The sequence below is a fragment of the Mobula hypostoma genome, chromosome 22 (assembly GCF_963921235.1).
Source record: "Mobula hypostoma chromosome 22, sMobHyp1.1, whole genome shotgun sequence".
NCBI lineage: Eukaryota > Metazoa > Chordata > Chondrichthyes > Myliobatiformes > Myliobatidae > Mobula > Mobula hypostoma.
The window spans coordinates 38,644,391-38,657,603 of NC_086118.1; the positions used below are offsets into that span (position 1 = coordinate 38,644,391).

The 13,213-nt window shown below is 42.5% G+C and overlaps 1 protein-coding gene across 1 annotated transcript in view; it reads left to right on the forward strand.

Moving 5' to 3' along the window:
- The first annotated feature begins 8,293 nt into the window (after positions 1-8,293).
- Positions 8,294-13,213, forward strand: part of fscn2b (fascin actin-bundling protein 2b, retinal) — a 38,921-nt gene continuing 34,001 nt past the window's right edge. The window contains exon 1 of the mRNA XM_063030792.1: positions 8,294-9,116. Coding sequence (XP_062886862.1) covers positions 8,294-9,116 — 823 coding nt within the window. The remainder of the gene's footprint in view (positions 9,117-13,213) is intronic.

The window sequence follows — 13,213 nt, forward strand, 5'->3', positions numbered from 1 at the left end:
TCGGGCATCTGCAGAATCCCTTGTGTGTATGATTTGCTGCTCCACATTGAGGTATGCCCATCCTGAAGAAGTTTAAATCTTCTCTTTGACAGGCGCTCAGTGACACCCTCTCTCACTGCTTCCCCTCTGTGATCTCTGCTGCCCTCTGACTCTTCAACCATGTGCTCACCCAGACTCGCTACCACAGCCATGTATCCATCCTGGGAACTTGCCTTTGCTGCCGGGAAGTCCTGATGAAGGGTCTCGGCCTGTAATGTCGACTATTTATTCATTTCCATAGATCCTTCCTGACCTGCTGTTACCATTTCAATTTACTCATCAAGAAATTCTATCAAAGTTAGTTAGAAATTGTTTCCATTCCAAGTATCCAAATAACTGCTAATTCTGTCCTTGATTATTGCTACTAAAACCTTCCCCATGACCAGGATTAATCAGATTTGTCTGTAGTTCACAGGTTTACACCTAAACCAATATTTGAACAACTATAAAATATTTGCAGTTTTTTAGTTCTCAGGAACCATTCCTAAATCTATGGATATTTTGTGGACTAATGCCAGTGTCTCTGCAATTTCTCCTCACAGCAACTTAAGGCATATCCCATGTGACAATCCACTTCAAATGCAGCTGGCCTTTCCAGTACCCTCTCTCTATTACTTTTTACCCACACAGGATTTAAATAGACCTTCACTGACACGAGAAAATCTGCGGATGCTGGAAATCCAAAGCAACACACACAAAATGCTGGAGGAACTCTAGTAGACCAGGCAGCATCTATGGAAAAGAGTCAATGTTTCGAGACTTTCCAACATGCCATGGGAATGGGAGGTGGAATTGAGGTGGGTGGCTGCCGGGAGATCCTGCCTTTTTCTGGAACCTACCATCTTGTACTTCTTCCCCCCTCCCCCCCCACCTTCTTACTCCAACTTCTCTTCTTTCTTTCAGTCCTGATGAAAGATCTCAGCCTGAAATGTCAACTATTCACTCTTTTCCACAGATGCAGCCTGCCCTGCTGAGTTCCTCCAGCATTTTTTTGTGTGTTGCTTTAAGCAGACCTTCCTTGGTTAAACCTGCTGTTAATGGTTAAACTGGGGCAGCAGAGTAGTGTGACAGTTAGCCTAATGCTTTACAACGTTAGTGATCGGAAGATCGGGATTCAATTTGCACTTGTATGTTTTCCTGTGACCATGTGGGGTTCCTCCCAGTGCTCTGGTTTCCTCCCACATTCCAAATAGGCAAACTGGTTAGGGCGTGCTATGTTTATCCTGGAAGCATGGTGACACTTGCGGGCTGCCGCAGCACATCTTCGGGCCACGTTGGTCATCGATATAAATGACGCATTTCACTGTATGTTTTGATATTTCAATATATATTACAAATAAAGCTAATCTTTCTTTCTCACGCAAGGTGTTCACTTTGTATCTCAGCTACGACTCCACCTCTGTGGGTAGCAGGTATCATTTGTTGTCTTTGATTGTTTGCATCCCTTTCACAAACCTTATGCTCTTCACTTGCCTTGGATTCCCTTTCATGTTTTCTGCCACACTTTTCTTGTGTTCAGTTTTTTCTTTGTAAAATTCCTTTTTTTTTATTTACTTGCTGAATTTGTTGCAATCAGTTTTGTGTGCAATCTAGCATCTGTCATATGCTCTTCTCCTTCTGCCGCATTTCACTGTCTTAGAACATAGAAACATAGAAAAGCTACAGCACAATACAGGCCCTTCGGCTCACAATGCTGTGCTGAACATGTACTTACTTTAGAAATTACCTAGGATTACCCATAGCCCTCTGATTTTCTAAGTTCCATGTACCTGTCTAACAGTCTCTTAAAAGACCCTATTGCATCTGCCTCCACCACCTTGGCCGGCAGCCCACTCCACGCACTCATCACTCTCTGCGTAAAAAATTTACCCCTGACATCTCTTCTGTACCTCCTTCCAAGCACCTTAAAACTGTGCCCTCTCGTGTTAGCTATTTCAGCCCTGGGAAAAAACCTCTGACTATCCACACGATCAATGCCTCTCATCATCTTATACGCCTCTATCAGGTCACTTCTCATCCTCCATTGCTCCAAGGAGAAAAGGCCAAATTCACTCGCTCTTTCTTAGCCTGTGAAAACCAGGGACACCACATGTTAAGAAAAAAAAGGAGACAAAACAGCTGAGATACAGAATAAAGTTCCTACATTCAGCTCTGAGTGAGTGCAACAGGTGTCACATATTGATAAAGGCTTATTCACCCCTGAAACACGCCATAACAGTTATGGCACTGTTTAGATGCAGACTAAAGCTCCCTCCACACTGTTTAATCAAACATCCCACAGCAGGTTCTGTATAAGTTAGTATATAGTACAGCTTAGGTCTTTGGAGAAGAGCAAAACTGCTCTTCATTGCATTTCCATCCTCCTATCCTGTTGAAAGAGGCTTCAGTGCAGTGAACCACATATTCACAAAAAACGGAAACTGCCTGGACATTTAAGGCATTTGCTGTCACAACTTGAACCAGATATTTCAACTCTTGCTAAAAACCATCAAGCTCAAGGATCACATTGACATCGAAGCTGTTGTCAGCGCACAGGTACTGTGTAAACTAGGTTTAAAGACAAATAAAAAATTTAAAGCAGAATAAATTTTCGCATGTTAGCATATGTCAGACATGGTTTTACACTATGGGGGTGCCAGGAAGTATACTGTGCCTCAGAGGGACACTTGCAAGTATGAAAATGGTTTAGGGAGCGGTGGGCTAAGAAACACTGAAGTAGATTATTCTCTAGTCAGCAGGTTTTAACAAAAGGCAGTCACAAGAAACTACAGGTGCTGGAATATGAAACAAAACTAAAGAGCTGAGGGAGCTCAGTGGATTTGGTAACAGCCTTGGGGGAGAAAGGAACTGTGGACATTTTGAGTCGAGATCCTCCATCAGGATTGAGATTGAAGAGGGAAGATAGTGGAAAAGGGGAAGGGTTAAGGCAGGGAGAGTAGGTGACAGGTGGACCCAGGGGGATTGCAGGATGATGGCAGATGGAGCATAAATCTCTTCCAATTACTTTGTGAAGACCAAAGCCATTGTCTTTAAACCCTGTAACAAAATACATATGCTGGCCGAAGACTTCACCCACTCCCTCATAATGAAGTAGGCTGTTCCCAATTTAAAAGTTCATGTCATCATTTAGCTTGCCTCTACTCACATGTGTAATATTATCAAACTTTGTATCTGCTCCAGCTCATTCATGAATTTGTTATCTCTAGAATTTATTGTTTCAATGCACTTCTACCCACTAAAAACTCGAGGTCTTCCAAAACCCTGCTCCCTGCGTTCAAATGCACACCAAGTCCTGTTCAGCCTGTGCTTGCAGACCTAAGTTAGCACCCCACGCATCGGATTAAACATTCACCCCAGCCATCAGCAGTGTACCATCTTCACAGCATTTCTTCCATCACAGGTTTAGCCACAGACATTGATTCTGCAGGAATTATTCATGAAAGAGCTTGGTGAAGAATTTTGGTAGCATCTTGTTTGTCAAACATCAGATAAATGCAAAACCACTTCCCTTTTTTGTTAGATTTCTTCTGGCATTTCTAGACACAAAGGTTTGAGAAAGAACTGCTGAAACCACTTGGGGATGTGGTAATTGGTTCAGTCTACTCAAACTTTGTGTAGATTTGTCCTTCACCTGCTAACGACTGCAGGAGCTACGTTAATGATCTGAGAAATAAAACTTAATGGGAGCCTTCACTGTCACTGAAGACAATTTCTTGGTGCGACCATCACCACTTGAGTTGGTGCAAAATCTCACAGACAGCAAATATTTGGTGTCACTCCACCATCGTGGTCAGTTTGGTTAGCTAGCACTGGAAAAGCCCCATTAGGGTACATGAAACATTTGTACCAAATTTGTGCCATAACCATACCCTATTAAAGGCTGTGTTAACTGTCCCAGAATTGAGCAGACAAGTTTCTGAGACCACACGTTTCTGAAATTACGACTAATTATATTTTGAATAGTTTTAGATTTTAAAGTGGTTTGTATTTTTAAGTTACACACATCAAAGTTGCTGGTGAACGCAGCAGGCCAGGCAGCAACTTTGATGTGTGTTGCTTGAATTTCCAGCATCTGCAGAATTCCTTGTGTTCGTATTTTTAAGTTATTGTTTTTAATTTTTTAAAAAATATTTTCAATGTTTCTGAATGTTCTTGAATATTTCTGAAATAATTTTCATGTTCTGGTTGTTTTACAATTCCCCTCAAGTCATAGGATGTGAGTCAGCCAGCTATCCTTTTCTGATTCTCTTTGGGAGCAGGACTTGTTTTGCCAGCTATGATCATTATTGCCCAGAAGGCTGCTTTCCAGGCAAGTCCTGGTTTGCGAGGAAAATTCCCAGTGATTTTCCTATATCCTCACTGAAGGAATCATTAGAAGTGAATGCAAATCTCAGTTTTTGGAATTACTGGGGATTGATAACTTGAGTTATCCTGCAGCCTGATTGATAAATATATTGCTTTTGTTTCATTAAACTGCACAGACTAGAAGCAGCCTAATTTAATTCCAAACCTTGGAAAAGTTAAAATCAGATGGAGTTATGTCACTGAAAGCTCTCTCCTGCTCCTTTCTGAAGGTGGAGATGCATGAGAACAAATGCAGGCGTGACTTTGATGCCTTCTACAGCTGACAAACTATTCAACTGTAGATCTATTGGGAATAACATCTCCTTGGTGCTAACAGTTAACACTGCCACACCCCAAGGATGTGTGCTTAGCCCGCTGCTCTGTTTTTTTCTACCGCCAAGACTATGTTCAAACAGCACTTATAAATTTGCCATTGGCAGAATATCAGTGACAAGGAGGCATAAGCCACTGCGTGAGTGGTGTTACGACAACAACCTTGCACTCAACACCAGTAAGACCAAGGAATTGACTGTGGACTTCAGGAAGGAGAACTCAAGGGAACACGCAACAGTACTCATTGAGGAATCATAAGTGGAAAGGGTGAGAAAACACAAGAAAATCTGCAGATGCTGTAAATCCAAAGCAACACACACAAAATGCTGGAGAAACTCAGCAGCCCAGGAAGCATCTGTGGAAAAGAGTAAATAGTTGATGTTTTGGACCAAGACCCTTCATCGGGATTGGAAAGGAAAAGAGACGGAGTCAGACTAAGATGGTGGTGCTGGGGGTGGGGGAGGGAAGAAGTACAAGTTGGCAGGTGTTAGGTGAAACCAGGATAGGGAAGGGGGTGAAGTAAGGAACTGAAAAGTTGATTGGTGAAAGAGATAAAGGGCTGGAGATGGAGTAATCTGATAGGAGAGGACAGAAGTCCATCCCCACTGATCCCCCTTCTGGTAATTATCCTTGCAAATAGAACAATTGCTACACCTGCCACTACACCTCCTCCCTCACTACCATTCAGGGCCTCAAACAGTCCTTCCAGGTGAAGTGGCACTTCACCTGCGTGTCTATAGGGGTCATCTACTGTGTCCAGTGCTCCTGGTGCGATCTCCTGTATATTGGCGAGACCCGATCTAGATTTGGAGACCACTTCATCGAGCACCTTCGCTCCATCCACCACAAAAAAAGCAGGATTTCCTGGTGGTCAACCATTTCAATTCTACTTCCTATTCCCATTCCAACATGTCAGTCCACAGCCTCCTCTACTGCCACAATGAGGCCACACTCAGGTGGGAAGAACAATACCTTATATTCTGTCTCCGTAGCCTCCAACCTGATGGCGTGTATATCAATTTCTCGAACTTCTGCTAACTGCTCCTCCTTCACCATTGCCCATTCCTGTTTCCCTCTCACACCTTCTCTCCTTACCTGCCTATCATTTCCCTCTGGTGCTTTTCCTCCTCCCATTTCTTCCATGATCTTCTGCCCTCTCCTATCAGATTCGCCTTCTCCAGCCATTATCTCTTTCACCAATCAACTTCCCAGCTCTTTACTTCTTCCCCTCCCCTCCTCCCAGTTTCACCCATCACCTGCCATCTTGTACATCTGCCTCCACCTTCTTAGGGTGAGCAGTTTCAAGTTCCTGGCTGTCAACGTCTCTGAAGACCTATCCTGGGCCCAACATATTGATGCAATTAGAGATAAAGCACGTCAGCAGTTATATTTCATTAGGAGTTTTAGTTTGTCTCCAAAGACTCCAGCAAGTTTCTACAGATGTGCTGTGTTGAGCATCCTAACTGGTTGCATCACCATCTGGTGAGCAGGGTCCACTGCATAGGATCGGGAAAAAAGCAGCAGAGAGTTTCAAATTCAGCCAGCTCCATCATACTACGTCTAAGGATGCCTCAAAAAGGTGGCATCCATCATGCTATTTCCACAGAACCCCCCATCGTCCAGGACATGCCCCCTCTTCTCATTGCTACCATCAGTGAGGAGATACAGGAGCCTCAACATTTTAGGAACAGCTTCTTCCATTCTGTCTTTAGATTTCTGATTGGACAACGAACCAACTCATGAAGACTACCTCACTATTTTTTGCTCTTTTTGCACTCATTTAATTTTTCTTGTTGTAACTTATAGTTTTTAATGTATTGCACTATATTGTTATGTAAAACAACACATTTTACTACATATGTCAATGATATTAAACCTGATTCTGCATTCTGTTTAGGGCCAGGTTTAGACCGGTGGCCATTGTATCACAGTATAATTAGAGGTTTCAGGAGAGATTTGGAGAACATGCTGATCGTTTCTAAACCATAAGATAAAGAATGCCAATAAAAAAATGTGGTTTTTAAAACTGAAGGTTACGTTTTTAAACTGGATTTTTAAAAACTTTAGGAGAGTACAGTCAAATAAAATCGATCCGCCAAATCAATGCGACATGGACAGCGGCTCTATCGAGCGGGCGATGGTCAGCGGTACTGCACTCCACGTTGTAAACTTGGAATCACAATTCCCATCGCCACCCACCCACTGCTCCACATAAACCCTAGAAACGAAATTGAGTGTATTAGCCAATGATAGGTGACTTATAGTTGACTTACCACCTATATTTCGGTCGTGATTAACACTCCCCCCGTCCCCCCGGTCGGCCGGTCCGCAAGAATATTGTCAATATTAAACAGGTCCGCGGTGCAAAAAAGGTTGGGGACCCCTGCACCAGCAAGTGGAACTCCAACTACAACGCAGGCCGAAGACTGATTAATATCGGCATTATCAAAAGTTTTATTTACGTACGTTGTTGGAAGCTACAATGAAAGAAATGGAACATGAACTGTTTTACTGTCATTGTCAGATAACTGTACAGTTGACAGACTTTGGAGACAAGTGAATTAAAAATCAGCAGATGGACGTGGAGCAGTGATATTCAGCTTGGCAGTAACACCCGAATGAACTGGGTACCCCCCTCACCTGCTCCAACTCTTTCGCTGAGTATCTGTTTCACAGCTGAGCTCGTCTGCTTTTTGCTCTGTTTCGAGCCCTTTCTAGGAAAGGAGATAACGGAAGAAGGAGGCAAGGCAGATGGAGGAAGGTGTTCTGGGAGACTGCGGGATAAAAGGATTAAAACATAAATCGAGTCTCCGGGATAATTGCTAAGAGGATTACACCGTATAACTGGAGATGGCTGTAGGTGACCCAAAGAGAAGGAATCAGAGAACTGAGTAACTCTACACTCCAACCAGAGAGAAAGGGGACACCGACACAACTTCACTGCAAGGTACGCTATCGTGTTTCATCCGGGTTTACACCTGAAAGACTGCGGAATAATTCAGAGGGACAGGTAGCTGGCGACCACGGTTCGAGAGATGTTCTTAGAGGCTGAACACGCTGGTATCCGACAGTAATCTGAAAAAGACGTGTCTCTACATCTGAAGGAATATATCCATAGGGACTGAAGGGTAGGAAAGGACCAGTGTTGTGACATAGAACTCCCTCAGTTGCTCCATCAAGGCGCTGCTATTAATTACAGAGCACTGGAATTTTATTAAAATCCGCGAGTTTATAATCCTCGGCGTTAATAATTAGAAGTCTCCAGCAGCCCATACATACATCATTTTTTCATATAAAAAATCGACTTACTCGAAAGCAAATCTTGAAGTCCGAAGTCTTGATAATATTTAAATTATTTGCTGAGGTACTTTTTGGTTAATTGCTATTAAAGGCTTTGTAGAGGATAGGTTAGATGACTGGGCATTTAAGCTGACGTCACTGAATACTTCTATAGGATTTGGATGTTTTGGCTATTTGGTCTGTAAGGAACAGATCGACTAAAAAGTGCCTGTATTGTTTGTGTTTCTGAGCTTCCACTGGAAGAGAATTTTATAGTTCGCCACCTGAAGGAAACGAAATGCCCACGAACGGAACCCACCAAGCATTAAAAATCCAATTTGGATTGATCAATAGTGATAATAAGTACCTGACCGCAGAAGCGTTTGGATTCAAAGTCAATGCATCTGGTGTCAGCCTGAAGAAGAAGCAAATCTGGATGTTGGAACAAGACGACGGCAACAACTCTGTGGTATTTTTCAAGAGTCACCTTGGGCGCTACTTGTTGGCTAATAAGGACGGCGATGTGTCATGCGAGGCCGAACGGCCCGGTGTGGATTGTAGGTTCACCGTGATCGCACACGCCGATGGCAGATGGTCTCTGCAGTCCGAGCCCCACAGGCGGTATTTTGGCGGAACTGAAGACCGTCTCTCGTGTTTTGCCCAGACCATTACCGAGTCTGAACTTTGGTCCATTCACTTGGCCAGTCACCCTCAAGCCAACCTTTTAAGTGTCAGTCGGAAAAGATACGCCCATCTCTCGGTGCAGGAAGACGAGCTATCCGCCGACAGCAACATTCCTTGGGGCGTGGACGCTCTCATCACCTTGGTCTATCAGGAGAAGAAGTATAGTATTCAGACCAGCGACAACAGATTTCTCCGGAACGATGGAAAGTTGATTACAAAGCGCGATTTGGGCACTACCTACACTTTGGAATTTAAAGCGGGCAAAATCGCCTTCAAGGACCACGAGGGGAAATATCTGAGTGCACTGGGGCCTTATGGTACTCTGAGATCCGGAAGAAACTCCAAGCCCGGGAAGGACGACCTCTTCGACTTGGAGCAGAGTCATCCCCAAGTGGTGTTACGAGCTTCTAATGACCGGCTGGTGTCGGTCAGACAAGGTGAGGTCTTTCGCTGGTTTACTAATTTAAAACAGATACATTTGAAATACAATTCCGCGTCATGAAGAGCATATTACTCTTATCATGAATTCATTGATACCTTTACTCACTGAACCACCATAGTGTGCAGGGATGAAAAACCAAAAACCTGCTTCTGAGGTAAGAAAACATTTTTGATTGCATTTCAAGTAGACCCAATCATCTCTTCATTATTTTCATTTAAAGTATTCTTGGCTGTATTGTTATTTTACAAAGCAGACAGATGGAATATAATGGCAAGATCTTGACTTGAATATTAATTTATAGAAAAATGACATAATTTCCCCTAAAGTTTGCAGTTTAAAATGAAGCTGCAGGCCTATTAACAACCTTAGTTATTAAAGCCTCTTTGTAAATTTTGCCTGTGAGATACACTGCCACATTCAGGCCAGTCCATAAAGCCCTTGCCATCAGTGAGCACATTTACAAGGAGCACTGCCACAAGAAAGACACTCACTGCCCAGGCCATGCTGTCTTCTTGCTACTACCATTGGGCAGGAGGTAGGGGACCCCTTGGCTCCCACACCGTGTGGTTCAGGAACAGCTTTTATTCTATGGTCAGAATGGATAGCTTAATTCACCACAACTCTGCACTGACTACACAACCTTTAGATTCACTTTAAAGGACTCTACAACTCCTATTCTCAGTGTTATTTATTTACTTTTTTATTGCAGTATTTGCACAATCTGTCTTTTACACTGGTTGTTTCTCAGTCTTTATGTAGTTTTTCATAAATTCTATTGCATTTCTTTATTCTCCTGTGAATGTCTGCATTAAAATGAATCTCAAGGTAGAATACAGTGACATATACATACTTTGAACTTTGATCTCTTTCCCATAACACCAGTGACATATACATACTTTGAACTTTGATCTCTTTCCCATAACACCCTGAATGTAGTTAATATCTTGTAATAGATTTTGATGAATAGAATATTTCACTAGAGTTGGGGAGGTCCCGCCCTGATCTAGGATTTCAACAACAGAAATCATTGGATTGCCTAGTTTCTAATGGATTCATAAAATCTGATTCATTCATTTAAAATGTACAGTATTTGGAGGGTACGGATCTGGGCCGTGACCTCCAAATATCTGGACCTGCCTCTCGGTTTTTTTTTGCACTACCTTACTTTCCCTTTTCTATTTTCTATTTATGATTTATAATTTAAATTTTTAATATTTACTATCGATTTGTACTCCAGGGAGCGCGAAGCGCAGAATCAGATATCGCTGTGATGATTGTACGCTCTACTATCAATTGTTTGGCGACAATAAAGTATAGTATATTACTATGGTATTTCAAATATTGAATGATGAGGTAATCTAATGAAGTAGGAAATAAATACCCAAGTAAAACCTAACCCTTGGTTGAAATTCTTTTAAAAAATTAGCATGCCTTTTTATCCTTTATTGTAAGAGGTTTAAGTCTCGATGGGATGAATGGCTGAATTCTGCTCTTGTGACTTGTGGTCTCTCAAGTTTGGAGTTTGGAATTTGGGAAAACTTTGCAGGAAGCTTTGCTAATGGGTGGTCAATGGACAATTCTCCAATAGAGTGAACAAAGGTTCCTCCCAGAACTAGTTACCATTTGTTCCCCTAATACTTGTGTTCAAAGATGGGCATTTAGGTTGAGCTTCCAGAGAGGCTTGATCCATGTGGAGATGATCTCTGGATAGAGCCAAAATTTTCATTAAGAAAATTTGGTAAAGATCATCTGAAATCTTCAGAAGCTAATGCCTCAAAAGGTAATGATGGCATCCATTAGTAAAGGCACTCACCACCTGGGACATGTTCTCTTCTCATTGCTTCTCTTTAGGGAGGAAACACAGGAGCCTGAACACACACACTCAACATTTCAGGAACGGCTTCTTCACCTCCACCATCTGATTTCTGAACAGTCCATGAATCCATTTTCAGTGTGACCTATATGCTGATGCCTTTGTTTGGAACAAATGAATGCTCCACATCAAATAAAGTAGACTAGATACCTCTAGAACCGATCTTTGCTAGATGTCAGACTTATCTCCAGTTGCCCACGCACATTCTTGGCATTGCAATCCCACCATACTTCTGTGCCTGCCCCATCTTCCACCGATTTCCATCACTCAATATTTCAAGCAAGGGTTCAACTCAAAAATGCTGTCTTCATCTTAATATATTTATTGTATTGCTCGAAAGTTTTCCCTTCTCTTCCCTGTTCCACTTGTTTTTTGCTTCACAATCATATGGTTATGAGTAACTGCATAGTAAGAACTTGAGCTCCACTTTGCCTTTGAGGAGAGCAGGATTTTTTTTCAGATAATTGGTACAAGCCAAAGAGTCATAATACTATCACATGCAGAATTTGACCCAACAGTTGTCCTCAACCCTAATATCAGAAGGACGTCTCACCAGTTTTGGTATGAAATAGTTTACAATTAAAAATTAAATTTAATTTATAATCCAAAAGCAATTCCTAGAAATGACTTGAGACATTTTACCTAGATATACTCAATCATTAGTTATGACTAAGCATCAGGCCCGGATGCTGTTCTTATCACGGCAGTGAAAACATGTGCCAACCAACTGGCAGGTGCATTTGTTCAAGGACATCTTCAGTTTCTCACTGCTGCAGTTGGAGATTTTGACTTGCTTCAAAAAGGTGGCGATCCTACCAATTCCTCAATGGCTATTGACCAATGGTACTCACATCTACTGTGATGAAGTGCTTTGAGAGGTTGGTCGTGGGCAGAATCATCTCCTGCCTAAACAAGGACCTGACCCACTGTAAATTTGCCTATCCCCATAGTAGGTCTACAGCAGATGCAATCTCACTGGCTTTCCACTTGGCCTTTGACCTCCTGGATAATAGCAATACCTATGTCAGGCTGTTTATTGATTAGAGCCCAGAGTTCAACATCATCATACCCTCAGCACTAATCAACAAGTTCCAAACCTGGGCCTCTGTACCTCCCTCTGCAACTGGATCCTTGACTTCCTCATCGACAGAGCACAGTCGGTGCCTATTGGAAATAACATCCCCTTGTTGCCAGTTAAACACTGGAGCAACTCAAGGACGCTGCTTATCCACTTGCTGTACTTTCTCTATACCCTTGACTTTGTGGATAGGCCCAGCTCAAACACCATCTATAAATTTGCTGATGACACGGCTATTGTTGGCAGAATTTCAGATGGTGATGAGGAGGAGTACAGGATTGAGAGAGATACTTCAGCTGGTTGAGTGGTGTTGCAATAACAACCTTGCACTCAACGTCAGCAAGACCAAGGAATTGATTGTGGACTTCAGGAAGGGAAAGTTGAAGGAACACACACCAGTCCAGCAGTGGAAAGGGTAAGTGGTTTCAAGTTCCTGGGTGGGTATCAAAATCTCTGAAGAGATAGAGAAACTATCCTGGCCCCGCGTACCCCAACATATTGATGCAATCACAAAGAAAGCAATGCAGTGACTGTATTTAATTAGGAGTATGAGGAAACTTGGTATGTCACCAAAGACTTGAAAACATTTCTACAGATGTACCGTGGAGAGCATTCAGGTTTGCTGCATCACCATCTAACACGATGGGGCCATTGCACAGGACCGGAAAAAGCTAAGAAATTTGCAAACTGAGCCAACTCCACCAGGAACACTAACCTCTCCAGTATTGAGGAATCCTTCAAAAGCCGATGCCTTGAAAAGGTGGCATCGATCATTACGTACCCCCATCACCCAGGACATGCCCTCTTTTCATTGCTACAGGAGTACAGGAGTCTGAAAACACACACTCCATGATTTAGGAACAGCTTCTTCCTGTCTGCTATCAGATTTCTGAATGGACAATGAAACCACACTTTCTTTTTGCTCTCCTTTAGCACTACTTATTTACAGATTTTATGACGTATGCCAGTGATATTAAAACTGATTCTAATTCTGGGACAAAAGTACTGTGTAAAATATTTCTTCAATTGTAAAGGGATCTCTAAATTATCTTATTGCTTTTCACTATCGGTTTAGGATACTTCCAAGGTTGCTTCATGAAAAGAAGAGCAGATTTCAGATCAATCCTGTAAACAGCAGCAG